A 17,166-nucleotide genomic window follows, 5' to 3' on the forward strand; every position below is an offset into this window, starting at 1 on the left:
GGGTATTTTAGCATTTCTGTGGTCTCTAGAATATATTTTTGTAGTGAATGATGGAGTATGAGACCCCTACTTTTTTGATTGATAACTTTCACACTACATAATGTCCTGCTGGAAAATGAATACATGTTTTTCACAAGAGTTCACGTGTCTGTCTTTCTATGAAGTTCGATTTCATTCACTGCTTGATTGAACTACAGGGTTGCTGCTTCAAGCCTCGCTCTGACTGTTCCCCACTCAACCTCAACAGTCAAAATAAAGTACATCTGATGGCTCTGCGCTTGGGTTCTATCCTGAGCCTTGTGAGTTTGGTGCTGGCAGGTCAAGTGGATAAATTAGGGATCAGTTGTCATACAAGCACAGCTAAGAGTTTTCAGCACCATTATGGAGCAGTGCTTTGTTCACTTATTGCCTGGGTCACAATCGCTTTGCTGGAACTTTACCTCTCTTATAGGAATGCCCTCAAACACCAGGCAGCTCAAAACAATCTATGTTGGTGGAAAAAGGGAGAAATGCATTTAATTTGTCTGTTCAAATGTGCCAGAAAGCACCTTAGCCAATAGGGACTATGATGATCTATGCCAGAATGCTCTGTTCAGAGTTTATTGTACACCTTGTAGCCAATATAGTGCCTTCACGTTGTTGATACATACCTTGCCCATAATTATAATAAATAAAATGTTTGCATAGGTTTTTATAGATAAGTTATATAATGCTATTCAACTGGAAGATGATGAATTTAAGGTGAAATAGAGAAGCGGGAAAATGGAAGGAGAGCATAGCCCTAATTCCAGAGCACTGATGGAATCTCTTTTCTGAGAAGGCACTGCTCTGTCATTCTCCATCTCTCTCTCCCTTGTCTGTCACCACCTATTGTCAGTGTCTCCACACACCTGCTCTCACATTTCCTCTCCCTCATTCACCAGCTGCCCATATGAATAGCTGTATATCTGAACGGACTGCCAAAGACAGTTAAATTATTCAAATACTGTGTGTGTATGTTGTCTTTGTTTGGGGTTAAGTTGTGTGTGGTGGTTGGTCAGTGTGTGCGTTTGTTGTCGTTATTGGTGTGTGTAGGTGACACCAGTACTTGAGGACAAGCAGAAACACTTTCTGGACCCCCAGCCATGCCTGAGGATCACCTGAGAGGCCAGGTAAGCTATATCACCCTGATACATCCTCTCACTGCGCTACCCCTGCAGGGTAGAACCATTTAGATTGACCTACAGATAAAACATTGTTTAGATCTCTGCAGTGTAACTTTATCCATCTGAGATCAAACATTTATAGCCACTTAGGATGTTTCATTTGTGTTTTGTTTTTCTATACGATAATAATGGTTAACATAAACACAATAACCTTAAATTGTGTTATTGTGGTAGTTAGCCATAGCAAGTACTATGTTGTATTATAATATACTATCCACTATACGACAAGTATGATAGTACTGTTGTGATACTGTAGCTAATGGGGTCAGCAGCTAATCTGTCTCTCTAACCTAAGACTTGTGTGTCAAGTGGCCATCCAGGTGTAAAACGCCTGAAACCCTGTCCTAATGCTGACTGACTATGGTTGACAGACTCATTACTTGACCTGGTGCCCTTGCATTTATTTATTCATTGATCGATCTAAACCTTCATGTGTTAGCACCAGAGTAATTATTGTGCTAACAGGCAAGTTGAAGGTTTCACTGAAAGTAGAGACATGATAAGAAATATTTAAATGTCAATGAAATCCAAACAGTCATTTCAGGCTATTTCTTATTAAAAGAAATGTATGTCTCATACGTTGTTATTCATTCCTGTACTGTGTAACTTGAACTTATCTACCATATTCTTAGTAGTTATGTTCCTATTCTGCAGGTAATCATTTTATTCAAACCAAAGATGAATAATAGCTGATAGAGGACATCCTTCAGACATGTCACTTGTAAAAACCAAAGGTAGGACCAGTAGAGAAAATGAGAGAACCAACACAGGAAAGAAACCGAAGGAAAAAGGAGAAAATAATTGTTCCAAACCACCACCTGCAGTGACAAATGGAAAAGAAACAGTAGACCAGAAAGAAGAGGTCAATGGCAAAGGGAAGACTAAAAAGGGAGAGAGTAAAATGAAAAAGCAAGAGGAGAATAGCAAGAAAGGTAAAGAGCAGACTAAACAACAGCCTAAAGGGAAGAAAACAGTGAATGGGAAAAGTCAGAATGGTAGATCATCCCCTCAGAAGGAGAAAAGCATGACAGTTGATGGCGGTACGAATAAAGCTATCAAATCTAAACCTGGATCAAAAATACCCCCAACCAAAGGAGGGAGGGCAGACACACCTATAACAAAGCCTGTAAAAAAAAGAGGTGTCATAGTGAGTGAAACAGAGGAGACTGAGGAATCTGAGAGCGAAGGAGAGAGTTCAGTGGAGGAGAGCGAGGAGGAGGAGGAGCTAGTTTGTATAGAGGAGACAACTGAGACAGAAGGGCTCGAGACAGAGGCGACACAGGATAGCAGCGAAGAGGAGGTTGAGGTGTCAGACACGGAGAGAAGCACAGGGGGGCAGGTAAAGGAAGAATCAGAAAAGGAACCTCCAGTGCAAATCAGGAAACGATGGGAACTTGAAGAGGAGCCAGTCAGTACCAGTGAGGAAGAGGAAGAATCAGTGGCAGTGACCAGCGATGGGGGTGAATCTGAGAAGGTAACTTCAAGGAAAAGAGGGTCGCCCAAGAAAGCCACCGCTGTGCCACCACTCAGTTTGACGACCAGCGTCACTGCACCGGTAGGGGGTCTGAAATCCAAGATGTTCATGAAAAAAAAGGGCCAAGCTCAAGAGAAGGTTGACAAACCTAAGAAAGCCCAGAAACCCACGAAAGCAGAGAAAAAGAAAGCAGAGAAAGCAAAGAAAGCTGAGAAAAAGAAAGCTGAAAAAGCTGAGGGAAAAAAAGGGAAAGGGAAACAGAAAGCTACTCCAGCAGAGGAAGAAGCCCAGCCTCTGAAAGATGTCTCCCTCAGCAAGGCTGACGCTGCAAAACACAAGGCCCAGATCCTGAAGCTAGCCAAACAAACAAAAACCTCCATCAAAGACAAGAATGCTTCTTCTTCCCCATTGGAGTCGCAGGAGGATGAGGCTGCCTCAACTTCATCCAAAGCCCCTAAAGGCCCATCACGGATGATGCTATTGAAATCAAAAGGAAATGACCTCAAAGCCTGTCTGGTTGAAGGAGAACAGGAACAAGCGAAAGAGGAGCAACAAGATGGTGAAGGAGAAACCAAACAGGGGAGCAGGAAAAACATTGGCCTGGTCCTGGGCAGAGTCAAGATGGCATCTGTTCGACAAAGGAGCAATAAAATGCTGGTCAAGCCTGGAGAGGAAGCAACTACAGCCGGGTCTACAGATGCAGTCTCAGCCAAACCCACGGACAGTCTCGTCACTCGTAGGAAAGGTGTGACGACTCTACGCCATGTCTCGGGTTGGATCAGGGGGAAGATGCCCAAAGGGTTCAACCTGAGGAGTAAACTGAAAGTAGTGACCCAGGCCATTGGCTTCTCCCATTGGCTCCCTCTCCAAGCCATCAAACAGAGGGAGGGAGCCACTAGCTCCAAACACAGCCTGCTTAAACATCGGATGGCCATGCGTGCGGCTAGTAAGACCAGCCTAGCCAGCAAGAAGAACCGAACCTCTGGAAACGGAGCCGAAGATAAGTCTGCTGTCACCCAGAAGAGGCAAGCGGGGGAGTCTGGTGACGACCCCCACTCCACCTCCCCTCCAGCAGCCATCGTGCTCCCCAGGATGAACAAGCTGGGCATGGGAAAGGCCAAAGGAATCCTACCAGCACAGCCATCCCAGACTGCTCAGCAAGCCTCCTCCTCCACCCCAGGCTCCAGCACTGCTGTGGGAGCCACCCTCGAAGCACCCAAGCCCCCCAAACCAGGAGCCAGACTGGTACTCCCGGTCAAACCGGACCTCACCCTCCTCAAGTCCATAAAGAAGCCTGTTCCTGGAGCAGCACCAGAGCCAAGGAGGACTGAAAGTACAAATGGGAGCACAGGAGCACAGAGACCCACACCGGAGACCAGCAACGAGGACAGGAAAAGGGAGGCGGCACTTAAAGGCAATGAGGGTTTCAGCATCCTCCAGGCAGCCAGGGGCAAACTGGGCAACGATCAATTCAAATTGACCAAGCTATCCAAGCCTCTTGCTACTGCTGCAATTGAAGTAGGACCCAGCCGTGGAGCTATAGTCCCAGACAGGGAGACAGGAGCTGCTTTTGCCGGACCCCCCACTGATGGTCCTGAGTCTGGAGAACCTGTCAGACTGACTGGAGAACCAGCCAGAGTTGGGTCTAGGGTGGGGTCGTACTATGAAGAAGAGGCTGATCGAGAGGTGGCCCAGCTGATGGGAGGGGGGGGGCTGTACCCCGTCGGCCCTCTGGAGGTGCACTGGGCTGGGACGACTCGCATGAGCGGAGACCCCCAGGTATGGATGACCTTTTGGTAATGAATTGTTTTCTTTTTATTATAATAATATCTAACAGAAAACATTTAAAATATGTGGATAGGAGGATAGCATTTCAGTTAACCAATTTCCGTAAGCCTCTCGGGTATCACGATATGACTGATGTCGCGATACCGTCACAATTATAATTGTTACACAAAACTCCACTATGATCCCCTCCCTCAACAGGACTGGCTGCGAGCGGATACCCTCCTGCCCCACCAGACAGTGGAGAAGCTGACCAAGTGGACGGTGTACGAGGATGGGAACCAGGCCAGGACTGTACCGACCCACAACGGGAGAGGACCCTGGGAATCTGAGGACCCTGCTCAGGACATGCTGGAGAGTCGCCTCAACAACACAACGGTACTGAGATTGTTCTGGCTTTATTTATTGAACTTACAGTATGTACCCGCGAAGCGCTGGACCAACGTCTTCACAGCACGGATAACTTCATTTGGACATGCTGTAGCTTCAGGGTAAGCATGTTTGAGAGCAAAACAGGCAATATAACTACTAACCCTTGTTCACTAAGCATCCCACTTCCTATTCACCGCTGTCAGTCTCTGTGTGTATTGACTAAAGCCTGTAACACAGACCTCTACTAGTTTATTTATTTTCTCGTCAGTACCAATACAATAGAGCATAGCACAGGCATACAGTGTATCAACTATCACAGTGACTCAGCCTTTCCCATGAATACAGATGTATTGGTTACCTGTGGTAGAGGGGCTCTGGGTGGGGTTACGGGACTGAGGGATATGGTTAGAGTACAATGAAAAGAGAAAAAAACAGTTACTGCTAGACAAGAAATCTAGCTACAGAAAGAAGGCACAGTAAATGGGTTAGGAGAAAGATCCATTGTACATGGTTCTGGAGGGGGACGTGTGGCTGACATGTGCCTGCTCTGGCTTCACCTTCAGGTAGCGATGCCAGGGTCTGACCAGGCTGTGGAGGTGGACGAGGTGGAGGATCTATCCCAGCTTGAGTGAGTGAGAGAGAGCGCGTGCACACAGACAGGGTAATGGGAGTAACTGATTACATGTAATCTGATTGCATTTTGTTTTTTTGAACTGTGGACTTTACCTGCAAAAATATTGTAATCAGACTAGATACTTTTGAAAAACTAGATGAGTACTTCTAGGATAACTTATAATTCAGAAAGGATGTTTGCGGGAAAAAGATATATTAGGACACCTTTCTGTTTTCATAATGACATTCAATTCAGCATTGAAAGGTGCAAGTTTAAGTTTGTTCCACCTGAGCGAATCTGACAACCAGTCAGAGACACCAAATGTGTTTGATGGCTCCTTTGTCTTCTTCTAATGCTTCTTAAGGGAAAAGTCATCCAAAAGAAAGTAATCACGTTACCGATTTGGGGTAATCAAAAAAATTACGTTACTGATTACAATTATGGACAGGCAACTTGTAACTGTGACGGATTACATTTAGAAGGTACCCTACACACACACACACCTCTCTCTGTTAACTGGTGTATGTCTCCAGGGAGGTGTGTGAGAGCTCTGTGCTGCTGAATCTGAAGAAGAGGTTTCACCGTGACTCCATCTACGTATGTAACCTTACAACTGAACACGAGGAAAAACTCAGACTGATCTCTCTCTCCATATAAACATGTATATCTCAGCTCTACCTCTCAGCCATATCAGATAACCATCATCTTCCCTGTGTGTCCCAGACGTACATAGGTAACATGCTGCTGTCACTTAACCCCTTCAAGCCCCTTAACCTCTACACAGAGGACCTCCGACAGCAGTACCAGGGCAAGGAGCAGAAACGCAACCCTCCGTGAGTAACAGCAGAGTAACCCAGGAGTAAATCAAGAGTAAACCCTAGAATGAACCAAAGCCACTGTAATGACAGAATAACACAATTATAACTATGTTGCCAATCTGAGTGACAGCAGAGTAACAAGCACAGAGTAACGCCAAGGGAATCCACCTGTTGCTAATGTAAGTCTGTGGGTGTGTATCTATTTGTGCAGCCATGTCTATGCCATCGCCGATGCAGCCTTCAGCCAATCTCAGAGCTCACCACAAGAACAGTGCATCGTCATAAGGTATGTCAGAGGCACCAGTCTCTTTCTTTCTCTCTTTCCTGTTCTCCTTCTCTCTTTAGAGGACTGTATTGACCTATCATCTTGTCTACAACTGTTCTGAAGTGTATTCTGTCTTTCTACAGTGGTCAGAGTGGATCAGGTAAGACTGAGGCCACCAAGCTTATAGTCCACTACCTCAGCTCCATGTACCAAGGCAGGAACAACAACCTCAGACAGCCCATGGAGGTGCTGCCGATTCTAGAGAGTTTTGGTAATGCCAAGACCATCCTCAACAACAACTCCAGTCGCTTTGGCAAATACCTTCACATCCACATTCTCCAGTATGTCCTCCTCTAGGAACCTCATCTCTTTCACTCTGTAGAGAAACAAAGTTGCGTTCAATTGGCATGAAACTGGAGGGAAAAAATGCATTTTAATCTTTTTAATTGCTCGACAGGGGTGTGGTGGTGGGGACTTCGCTGTCAAAGTACCTTCTTGAGAAGTCACGCGTGGTCTTCCAGGTGAGGTCTTCGTGTGAGACGACTGGGTGCATATTCCTCATAGCCACAGTCTGACACTTTACTCATGGTTTACCTAACTTGTACTGTCTCTGCATTAGTCCGATGAGGAGAGGAACTACCATGTGTTCTATGAGCTGCTGGCGGGGATGAACGACTGGGATAAACAGGAGCTCTATCTGCAGGGAGCAGAGACATACTACTACCTCAACCAAGTAAGCCCCAATTAGTAGAATCAGTAGGATCAAATGAATAGAATCCGTTAGTAGAATCAAAAAACCCTGCACATCCCAGGTGTTCCCTGGACCAGGATTGAGGGAACAATCAGTCGAGCTGAATAGATTACTTCGCCCTCCCTCTCTGTGTCAGGGCGGGTCCTGTGAGCTGAAGGGGAAGCTGGACAAACAGGACTTCCTGTTGTTGGTCCAGTGCTTTGAGACGATTGGTCTACATGCCGACCAGATCTCCACAGTCTGGGCCATCCTCTCCTCCATACTACAGCTGGGGAATATCTGCTTCAGTTCCTACGAGGTGTGTGTGAGAGAGTGGGTAAGGGAGGGTGAGTGTATTCTTAGGGGAGGAGGTGTCTGTCTGTGCTCAAAGAGGATGTGAGTTGTTCAGAGTAGTATGCATTTTGAAGTTTGCACATGTTTTGGATGTTTTTCATTCATTTGTATGTTTGATATACAGTATATGTGAGAAACAGACAGTAAAGAAATATCTAATACTGTACTTTTGTGTGTATCTAGAGTGAGTCGTTTGAGGTGGCCCGTATCTTCAGTGAGGCGGAGGCCAGGAGAGTAGGTTCTCTCTTGCAGGTGTCTTCAGAGGCCCTACAGACAGTCATCACACACAAAGTCACGGTCAGAACAAACCCTTCGCCATGCCTTCACCCTTTAATCTTCTTGAACTATTCATACATTAGCTGATCTACAGTGCCTTCAGAAAGTATTCGTACCCTTTGACTTATTACACATTTAGTTAGTGTGAATTCAAAATGGATTTAATGGATTTTCTTCTCACCTATCTACACACAATACCTCATAAGAACAAAGTGAAAACATTTCCAGTTATTGTAAAAGGAAATATAGAAATACAGTATCTAATTTCCAGAAGTATTCACACCCCTGAGACAATAATTTGTAGAAGCACTTTTGGCAGTGATTACAGCTTTGAGTCTTTCTGGGTCAGTCTCTGAGCTTTCCACACCTGGATTGTGCAACATTTGCCCATTATTATGTTCTACATTTTTTCAAGCTCTGTCAAATCGGTTGTTAATCATAGCTTGACAACAATTTTTAGGTCTTCCCGTAGATCTTCAAGTAGATTCAAGTCAAATTGTAACTTTGCCACTCAGGAACATTCACGGTCTTCTTGGTAAGCAACTCCAGTTTAGATTTGGCCTTGTGTTTTAGGTTATTGTCCTGCTGAAAGGTGAATTCATCTCCCAGTGTCTGGTGAAAAGCAGACTTAACCAGGTTTTCCTCTGGGATTTTGCCTGTGCTTAGCTCCATTCAGTAAAATGTTTTATCCTGGAAAAACTCCCCAGTCCTTAACGATTACAAGCATACCCATAACATGATGCAGCCACCACTATGCTTGAAAATATGGAGGCTGGTACTCAGTAAAGTGTTGTATTGGATTTGCCCCATACAAAACTCTTTGTATACAGGACAAAAAGTTAATTGCATTGCCACATTTTTTGCAGTGTTACTTCAGTGCCTTGTTGCAAACATGAATGATGTTTTGGAAGATTTTTATTCTGTACTGGCTTCCCTTTCACTCTGTCAATTAGGTTAGTATTGTGGAATAACTACAATGTTGTTGAGCCATCCTCAGTTTTCTCCTATCACAGCCATTAAACTCTTCAACTGTTTTAAAGTCACCATTTGTTTTTATTTTTACCCATCTACCAATAGGTACCCTTTGTGAGGCATTGGACAACCTCCTTGGTCTTTGTAGTTGAATCTGTGTCTGAAATTCACTGATCGCGTGAGGGACCTTACAGATAACTATGTGTGGGATACAGAGATGACGTAGTCATTCAAAAATCATGCTAAATACTTTATTGCACACAGAGCAACGTATTATGTTCATTGTTAAGCAAATGGTTACTCCTGAACTTATTTATGCTTGCCATAACTAAGGGGTTGAATACTTATTGACTCAAGGCATTTCAGCTTTTCATTTTTAATTGATTTGTAAAAATGGGAAAAACATAATTCCACTTTGACATTATTGTGTGTAGGCCAGTGAAAAAAAACATCTCAATTGAATCCAATTTAAATTCAGGCTGTAACACAACAGAATGTGGAAAAAGTCAAGGGGTGTGAATTTTTTTCTGAAGGCACTGTACCTGTCCCTCCTCAGGAGACAACCTATGACAGGATCTACTGCCCCCTGTCTGTGGAAAGTGCCATAGAATCCAGGTACTGACCGAGTCATGCACTGCCGTGTGAGTGAGCTCCTCCACCTTATATTTGGAGTTAATCAATACTATCTAGAGCAGCATAGAAAAATAATTAGCTATTATCTATCCCTTTCTCCTAGAGATGCCATAGCCAAGGCCCTGTACTCTGTGTTGTTCGATTGGCTGTTGGAGCAGATCAATGATTGGCTGAGCCCTACAGAAATGGACAGCACCGTGGGGATAGTGGACATCTACGGCTTTGAGGTGGGCGGCAATGAGGACCACAGTAAATGTTTAATGGAGAATGTGCGATTTAATCTAATGATAATATGCTAGATTGTGTGCTAGATTAGGGTTGGAGCGAAAACCTCCAGAACTGCAGCTATCTAGGAACAGGGTTGGGCAGCCCTATTGTATGCATTTATTAAACATATATTTACCTGTGTGTTGTAGGACCTGGGAGTGAACAGCTTTGAACAGCTGTGTATTAACTTTGCCAACGAGCAGCTGCAGCACTTTGTCAACAAGGCCGTGGTGACCCAGGAACAGGTCAGTGGGCTAGGGGTCAGAGTTCACAAGTCAAACAATCAGTAAAGTCATTGTGCGTCTCTAATAGTTAAAGGGGTTGACATTCATGAATCCTGATTAAAAACGGTGGCGCTTGTGCGTTCGTGTGTGTGTTCTCCAGGAAGAGTACAGTACAGAGCAGATCCAGTGGTACCCCGTCCCACTGCAGGACTTCCACTCCTGTCTAGACCTCATCTCCTCCAGACCACATGGTATCCTCCGTATACTGGATGACCAGACCTGCCTACCCCAGGCCACCGACCACACCTTCCTCCAAAAGTGCCACTATCACCATGGGAACAGCCCATACTACACTAAACCCAAGATCCCTCTGCCTGTCTTCACTGTCTATCACTACGCCGGAGCTGTCACGTACCAGGTGGTTCTAGCTTCTTAAGTGTTTAGGAACCACTGAGTTAGGACATGTTTATATGGATGGACAGAGTGATTTTTTTCTTTATATTCCTCTCTCTCCGTAGGTCCATAACTTTCTGAATAAGAACCATGATCAGTTCCGTACAGAGGTGGTTGAGCTGTTTGCTCGGAGTAGACTGAAGGTGAACTTGTAATTCCTGTAGGCTTAAGGGGATTCAATCAATCACTCACTCACTCAATTACCCATTCAATCAATCAATCGATCTCTGTATCTCAGATGGTGTCAGGGCTGTTCCGTAAGGTGCAGGATAATTACCTGCAGCAGAGAGAGTTGGGCTGGAGGGGTAAAGGTCACAGGCAACAGCCCTCCACGGTGGCAGCACACTTCCAACAGTCCCTGACTGAGCTCACCACACGACTAGAGAGGTCAGGGTCTTTTACAAGAAGGCAAAATATATTTTCAATTTGTTTGCTGAGAGAAGCAAGGCAGTGGTGGATGACCTGTGTTTTTTCCTTCCATCCAGGTGTAAAACCACCTTTATTCGGTGTTTCAAGCCAAATTATGTCAAGGTGGGTATGCAACATTAAATGTAGCCAATTGCACCCTTTCTAGGCCAAAAGTTACAAACCTATATGATCTCGTATCCTGTCCGTCTGCCCTCAGCTTCCCGGTATCTTTGATGTGGACTATGTGTCAACCCAGCTGAGGCATGCTGGGATACTTGAGACCATCACCATCAGGAAGGAGGGATTCCCCATCCGCATCCCCTTCTCCTTCTTTATGGAGAGGTACTGGACAAACCAACCAACGCAAACTAATATTCATTCACACGGTTTAACCACCATCCACACACATACAGTACCAACCGTACAGTATACTAGCATCTCACTGGGAGAAAGTAAAGCTCAGAGCCAACCACCACTTGCTGCTTCATAGATCTAGGTGAGCTTCTCCTCAAATGGTTATTATCCCTCTTGTCCCATCTCCCTCTTACCCAGGTATGGGATCCTCCTGGTGGAGCGACCAGCCACCATGTCTGATAAGGAGCAGACCGTGGCGTTGCTGAACTTTGTAGGGGCTGATGAGGGACAGTACCAGCTAGGACTCACTAAGGTACCTAAGAAGCCACTGTAACGTTGTACAGTTGTTTCATAGAAGAAAAATAAGCTCTATCCAAGCAAGCCAAGTCTAGTATCTTAGACCAGGGTCTAAAGAGTAAACTTGATCGTGTGTGTGTGTGTGTGTGTGTGTGTGTGTGTGTGTGTGTGTGTGTGTGTGTGTGTGGCGCTAGCAAAGATTCAACATCTGCTTGCAAATGTGCATATCTCACAGGTTCTGAAGGAAATGAATAACAAAACTGTTCAAGCGGTGAGAAAGTGGATATGCTTAAACACACACACGTGACGTTATCTTCCTGAGCCAAAGAGAGGGGGGTTTGGGTGTCCCGGATTTTGAGTGGATTTACACTGCTACCAGACTGACTCACCTGTTGAACATGCTCAACACTGACGACTCCACAGCTGGGGAGTTAGCCAGAGCTTCCCTCCTTCTACCCCTACGGAGGAGGAAGGTCCAACTGGCCACGGACACTGAGGACAACTTAATGGGCTTCAGGCGGAAGGCCAATGGAAAATTGGACACTTGTGCTGTGGCTTTTGGAGTCTGGTCAGACTAGCTGGACCTCAACGACCTGTGTAACAGGACTGGAGTGGAGCTCAGATGGACACGGTCTCATATGCAAACAGTGCCAGTGACTGCCTCTGTAGTTGTGTAAGACCCCTGTGTAGTTGTGTCAGACCCCTGTGTAGTTGTGTCAGACCCCTGTGTTGTTGTCAGACCCCTGTGTTGTTGTCAGACCCCTGTGTAGTTGTGTCAGACCCCTGTGTTGTTGTGTAAGACCCCTGTGTTGTTGTGTATGACCCCTGTGTTGTTGTGTATGACCCCTGTGTTGCTGTGTATGACCCCTGTGTTGCTGTGTATGACCCCTGTGTTGTTGTGTATGACCCCTGTGTTGTTGTGTAAGACCCCTGTGTTGCTGTGTATGACCCCTGTGTTGTTGTGTAAGACCCCTGTGTTGTTGTGTAAGACCCCTGTGTTGTTGTGTAAGACCCCTGTGTTGTTGCGGAAGCTTCTGTTGCCCATGATGGAACATCTCATCCTACATCGAGGACAACACTCCTTGGTTTCAGATGGATGCAGCTACGACAGCACTGGACCGGCCTGCGTCCCTGATCTGGACTGTGCTGACCACTCTGTCTCCCATTCCATGTAGCACAATACTTTTACTGTTAAAGCGAGGCTGCAAATTCTACAAACAAAATATAATCTATCGCTCTGGTACCCTGCAAACCGTGATCCATTTTTTATTCTACATACATAAAATTCACTAAAGCTCTGATGAAGGCCATGAGGCCGATACGTAAGCTTATTACTGATACTATCAAGAGCAGTGTGCGGTTTCCTTTTTCATTCATCTTGTTCAACTGTTGCTATGCACCTGCAAAAAGTTTGCTCAGATGTGCGAGTGCCTTTTGAATCAAATGTAATGAAGTCTGTTGCCAATGTTATGAATGGTTGCTGTTCGTTGATAGTCGTGACCGATTTCTCTACCTGATAGCCAGCGTTGTGAGACAAGTTGTCTCACCAATAGCACATATCCATAAACATTGCTGTCCCTGCTGGTCATCTATGAACGTTTGAACATCTTGGCCATGTTCTGTTATAATCTCCACTCGGCACAGCCAGAAGAGAACTGGCCATCCCTCAGAGCCTGGTTCCTCTCTAGGTTTCTTCCTGGGTTCTGGCCTTTCTAGGGAGTTTTTCCTGGCCACCCTACTTCTGCATTGCTTGCTGTTTGGGGTTTTAGGCTGGGTTTCTGTACAGCGCTTTGTGACATCATCTGATGTAAAAAAAAAAAAGTTTAAAAAAAGGGGCTTTATAAATACATTTGATTGATTGATTGTGTAAGAGGAACCTGGTTTAATGCTGATGTGTTTTCCTGTGTGCCAAATATGGCAGATGTTGTTGTGAGGGGAGGCGCTCATTTTGGAAGTTGGCTGCTCATTTGACGACTGCATGGAGCAGGCCATTGCTGACAAGCTTCTTAATTGCCAGCCCCTCGTGGCACGCTCGGACAGCCTCGGGTGTAGGTGCAAGCTGCTGGCGCTGATATTTGGCCGTCTCGACCACGTACAGAGGCTTGCAGTGCGTGGCATCCAGATTGTGGGCCTGCCAAAAACTAGGGCAAAGCAATTGGCTAGATACTGCTCTGTTTCAGCTGTCGTGGCAGGCTAGCTGTTTGGAGAAGGAGTACTTTCTGTACACTTGAGTGCCGTTTGAAAAGTTTGGATCCTTTTTGAATGTAAATTGGATTGGTGGATTCAAATGAAGTATTTAATGTGTGGCGTGCGTGCAGGTGTTTCTGAAGGAGGTGCTGTACCAGTGTGTGGAGGACAAGTGGAACAGCACTCAGACCTGGGCTGCGGTTACCATCCAGAGGAACATCAGAGGGTTCATTTGCAGACGTAACTTTAGGTTCTTCAAACAAAAGGCCATTGTCATCCAGAGCCACATACGAGGACATCAGGCCAGGTATGGAGAGATGAGAGAGAGAGAGATGTGTAAACAAGGGAGGAGACAGAAGAAAAAAGAAAAATATTGAGATTGCAGTTTGTGTGTCCACCTGAAAGTGACTGACTGGCGCCCCGTCTGTGTACAGGCAGTATTACAAGCGTCTGAGACTGTCCTTCACTCAGTTCTGGGCTGCAATGATGATCACCAGGAACACAATCAAGAGACGACAGTGGAGGGTAAGATACATGTACACACACACACACACACACACACACACAGAAAATAATCAGCCTATCTATAACTGAGACAATTAACGTGTTACTTGGCAACCATATTATGTTTACAGCCTTTATAGATAGTGCTATAAATTCCTGCCTCAGTCCATTCTGTTGCACAACACCAGTGGTAAAGGATCCCTATCACAGGTGTAAAGGAGGAATGTTTTCCCCCCTTCCCTCTCTCCCACCCTGAAGTCGTTTCCCCCTTCCCTCTCTCCCACCCTGAAGTCGTTTCCCCCTTCCCTCTCCCCCACCCTGAAGTCGTTTCCCCCTTCCCTCTCTCCCACCCTGAAGTCGTTTCCCCCTTCCCTCTCTCCCACCCTGAAGTCGTTTCCCCCTTCCCTCTCTCCCGCCCTGAAGTCGTTTCCCCCTTCCCTCTCTCCCACCCTGAAGTCGTTTCCCCCTTCCCTCTCTCCCACCCTGAAGTCGTTTCCCCCTTCCCTCTCTCCCGCCCTGAAGTCGTTTCCCCCTTCCCTCTCTCCCGCCCTGAAGTCGTTTCCCCCTTCCCTCTCTCCCGCCCTGAAGTCGTTTCCCCCTTCCCTCTCTCCCACCCTGAAGTCGTTTCCCCCTTCCCTCTCTCCCACCCTGAAGTCATCACCTTCCATGTTTTGCCTGAATCCTCCTTGAATGCATCTTGATACTGTTGTTGTACCGTAATATAATACCTTACGTAGTCTACTACTGTAGTTTAATCCTATGGCCTTGGACCAGCGTGGGAGCCTGGCTGTTTTTACGTTTATTGTGCTATATTGTTGCCTTGGTAAAGTTTTGCAAACTGTATGAATGTTGCTTTGGTATTACCTGTTGGTGTTTGTTACTCATGTTTATATTCACCCCTGCCATGGTTAAATAAATAGCCCTGGTTCCTTTTCAGATTCAGTAGACTTTGGACTCTGAGGAGTTGACTGTGTTGAGAACTTCAGTTTTGGAATAAGTTCAAGTATTTCTCATTGTGTTGACATAGTAACTGTTTGTTGAAACCCATATCTTTGTGTTTGGGGAGGGCCGAGGCGTCCATAGTTCCGATCCGTAGGTTACGATACAGTCACTTCCTGTGAGGAGAGACCCTTATAAATACTACAAGGAGTGTTCTAGTTTCCACGGTTACTAAACTAGGATCTTAAGAAGTTGGGACTGATTTTATATCTACGTGTTAATACATATATGGGTGTGGATCCCTTCTGTTTTTAAAGAATATTACTTGACTAAGTTGTCCACTCACTTACCTGGCAAAAACGGGTGACTTTACCCATGTAGTTACAGGAATTGTGTACTTTTGATCCTATAACTGATTTTTGGGATGAAAGGCGTAAGTGAATTGAAGTGAATGTGTCACCAGTTAGCCTGCTGTGCCCTCAATGCGTCACTGCCAGGTAATGGGATGGAAATAGGGTGTGGTCACCCATGTAAATATTTCAGCCCTCTCCTCTCCTCCTCCAATTTACCTACACTTACCACACCCATTCTCTCTCTGTTTCCTGTTACACACAGACACACACACACCTCTAGCCACATAGTCCTATTGTTTTCGGACTTCAACCCTTATTACTGAAATTAGAGGCTGTAGCATCTCTCGTTCTGCCGGTCAGTCTGTCTCACTCTGGAGTAACTCTTACACCTCAGGATTGTTAACAGGTAGGCTCTTCTATTTATAATTCATTATCATGTCGTTTTTTTAATACTTTGATATTAGTTTTCTTCAGCTCAATGCTTTATTTATTATTTTGTCGAATGAAGACTGAATGAGAAGGGGGGATTGCGAGGGAAAAGGAGAGAGAGAGAGAGGGTGAAAGTGAGATGGAAGGGTATACTGTTGATAATAGGTTTATAGGTTTTGCTATGTTACCATGGATGCTTTATTGGGAATTTCTACTCTTCCTCTCTTTATACACTATATATACAAAAGTATGTGGACACCCCTTCAAATGAGTGAATTTGGCTATTTCAGCCACACCCGTTCCGTACAGTTGTAAAAAAACAAATCGAGCACACCGCCATGCAATCTCCATAGACAAATACTGGCAGTAGAAAGGCCTTTTTTTTTTGAAGAGCTCAGTGGCTTTCAATGTGGCACCGTCGTAGAATGCCACATTTCCAACAAGTCAGTCACATTTCTGCCCTGCTAGAGCTGCCCCGGTCAACTATAAGTGCTGTTATTGTGAAGTGGAAACATCCAGGAGCAACAACAGCACAGCCGTGAAGTAGCAGCACGCTGAAGCGTGTAGCGCGTAAAAATCATCTGTCCTCGGTTGCAACACTCACTACTGAGTTCCAAAATACCTCTAGAAGCAAGGTCAGCACAAGAACTGTTCGTCGGGAGCTTCATGAAATGGGTTTCCATGGCCGAGCAGCCGCACACAAGCCTAAGATCACCATGCACAATGCCAAATGTCGGCTGGAGGGTTGTAAAGCTCGCCACCATTGGCACAGTGGAGATGCGTTCTCTGGAGTGATGAATCACGTTTCACCATCTGGCAGTCCGACTGACGAATCTGGGTTTGGCGGATGCCAGGAGAACGCTACCTGCCCGAATGTATAGTGCCAACTGTGAAGTTTGGTGGGGGAATAATGGTCTGGGGCTGTTTTTCATGGTTTGGGCTAGGCCTCGTAGTTCCAGTGAAGGGAAATCTTAACTCTACAGCATACAATGACATACTAGACAATTCTGTGCTTCCAACTTGTGGCAACAGTTTGGGGAAGGCCCCCATGTTTCAGTGTGACAATGCTCCAGTGCACAAAGCGAGGTCCATACAGAAATGGTTTGTCGAGATCGTTGTTGAAGAACTTGACTGGCCTGCACAGAGCCCTGACCTCAACCCCATCGAACATCTTTGGGGTGAATTGGAATGCAGACTGTGAGCCAGGCCTAATCACCCAACATCAGTGCCCAACCTCACTAATGCTTTTGTGGC

General features: G+C 45.6%; 1 protein-coding gene across 1 annotated transcript in view; it reads left to right on the top strand.

Moving 5' to 3' along the window:
- The first annotated feature begins 2,781 nt into the window (after positions 1-2,781).
- LOC120029655 (unconventional myosin-XV-like) overlaps positions 2,782-17,166 on the top strand; it is a 31,884-nt gene continuing 17,499 nt past the window's right edge. The window contains exons 1-22 of the mRNA XM_038974937.1: positions 2,782-4,458; positions 4,666-4,842; positions 5,400-5,464; positions 5,983-6,046; positions 6,173-6,282; positions 6,479-6,553; positions 6,676-6,873; positions 6,990-7,053; positions 7,152-7,265; positions 7,420-7,599; positions 7,800-7,913; positions 9,421-9,479; positions 9,601-9,724; positions 9,914-10,009; positions 10,149-10,406; positions 10,507-10,573; positions 10,606-10,828; positions 10,927-10,972; positions 11,067-11,191; positions 11,402-11,516; positions 13,819-13,994; positions 14,122-14,212. Of these exons, the coding sequence (XP_038830865.1) occupies positions 2,782-4,458; positions 4,666-4,842; positions 5,400-5,464; positions 5,983-6,046; positions 6,173-6,282; positions 6,479-6,553; positions 6,676-6,873; positions 6,990-7,053; positions 7,152-7,265; positions 7,420-7,599; positions 7,800-7,913; positions 9,421-9,479; positions 9,601-9,724; positions 9,914-10,009; positions 10,149-10,406; positions 10,507-10,573; positions 10,606-10,828; positions 10,927-10,972; positions 11,067-11,191; positions 11,402-11,516; positions 13,819-13,994; positions 14,122-14,212 (4,218 nt within the window). The remainder of the gene's footprint in view (positions 4,459-4,665; positions 4,843-5,399; positions 5,465-5,982; positions 6,047-6,172; positions 6,283-6,478; positions 6,554-6,675; positions 6,874-6,989; positions 7,054-7,151; positions 7,266-7,419; positions 7,600-7,799; positions 7,914-9,420; positions 9,480-9,600; positions 9,725-9,913; positions 10,010-10,148; positions 10,407-10,506; positions 10,574-10,605; positions 10,829-10,926; positions 10,973-11,066; positions 11,192-11,401; positions 11,517-13,818; positions 13,995-14,121; positions 14,213-17,166) is intronic.

Source organism: Salvelinus namaycush, chromosome 35, assembly GCF_016432855.1.
Source record: "Salvelinus namaycush isolate Seneca chromosome 35, SaNama_1.0, whole genome shotgun sequence".
NCBI lineage: Eukaryota > Metazoa > Chordata > Actinopteri > Salmoniformes > Salmonidae > Salvelinus > Salvelinus namaycush.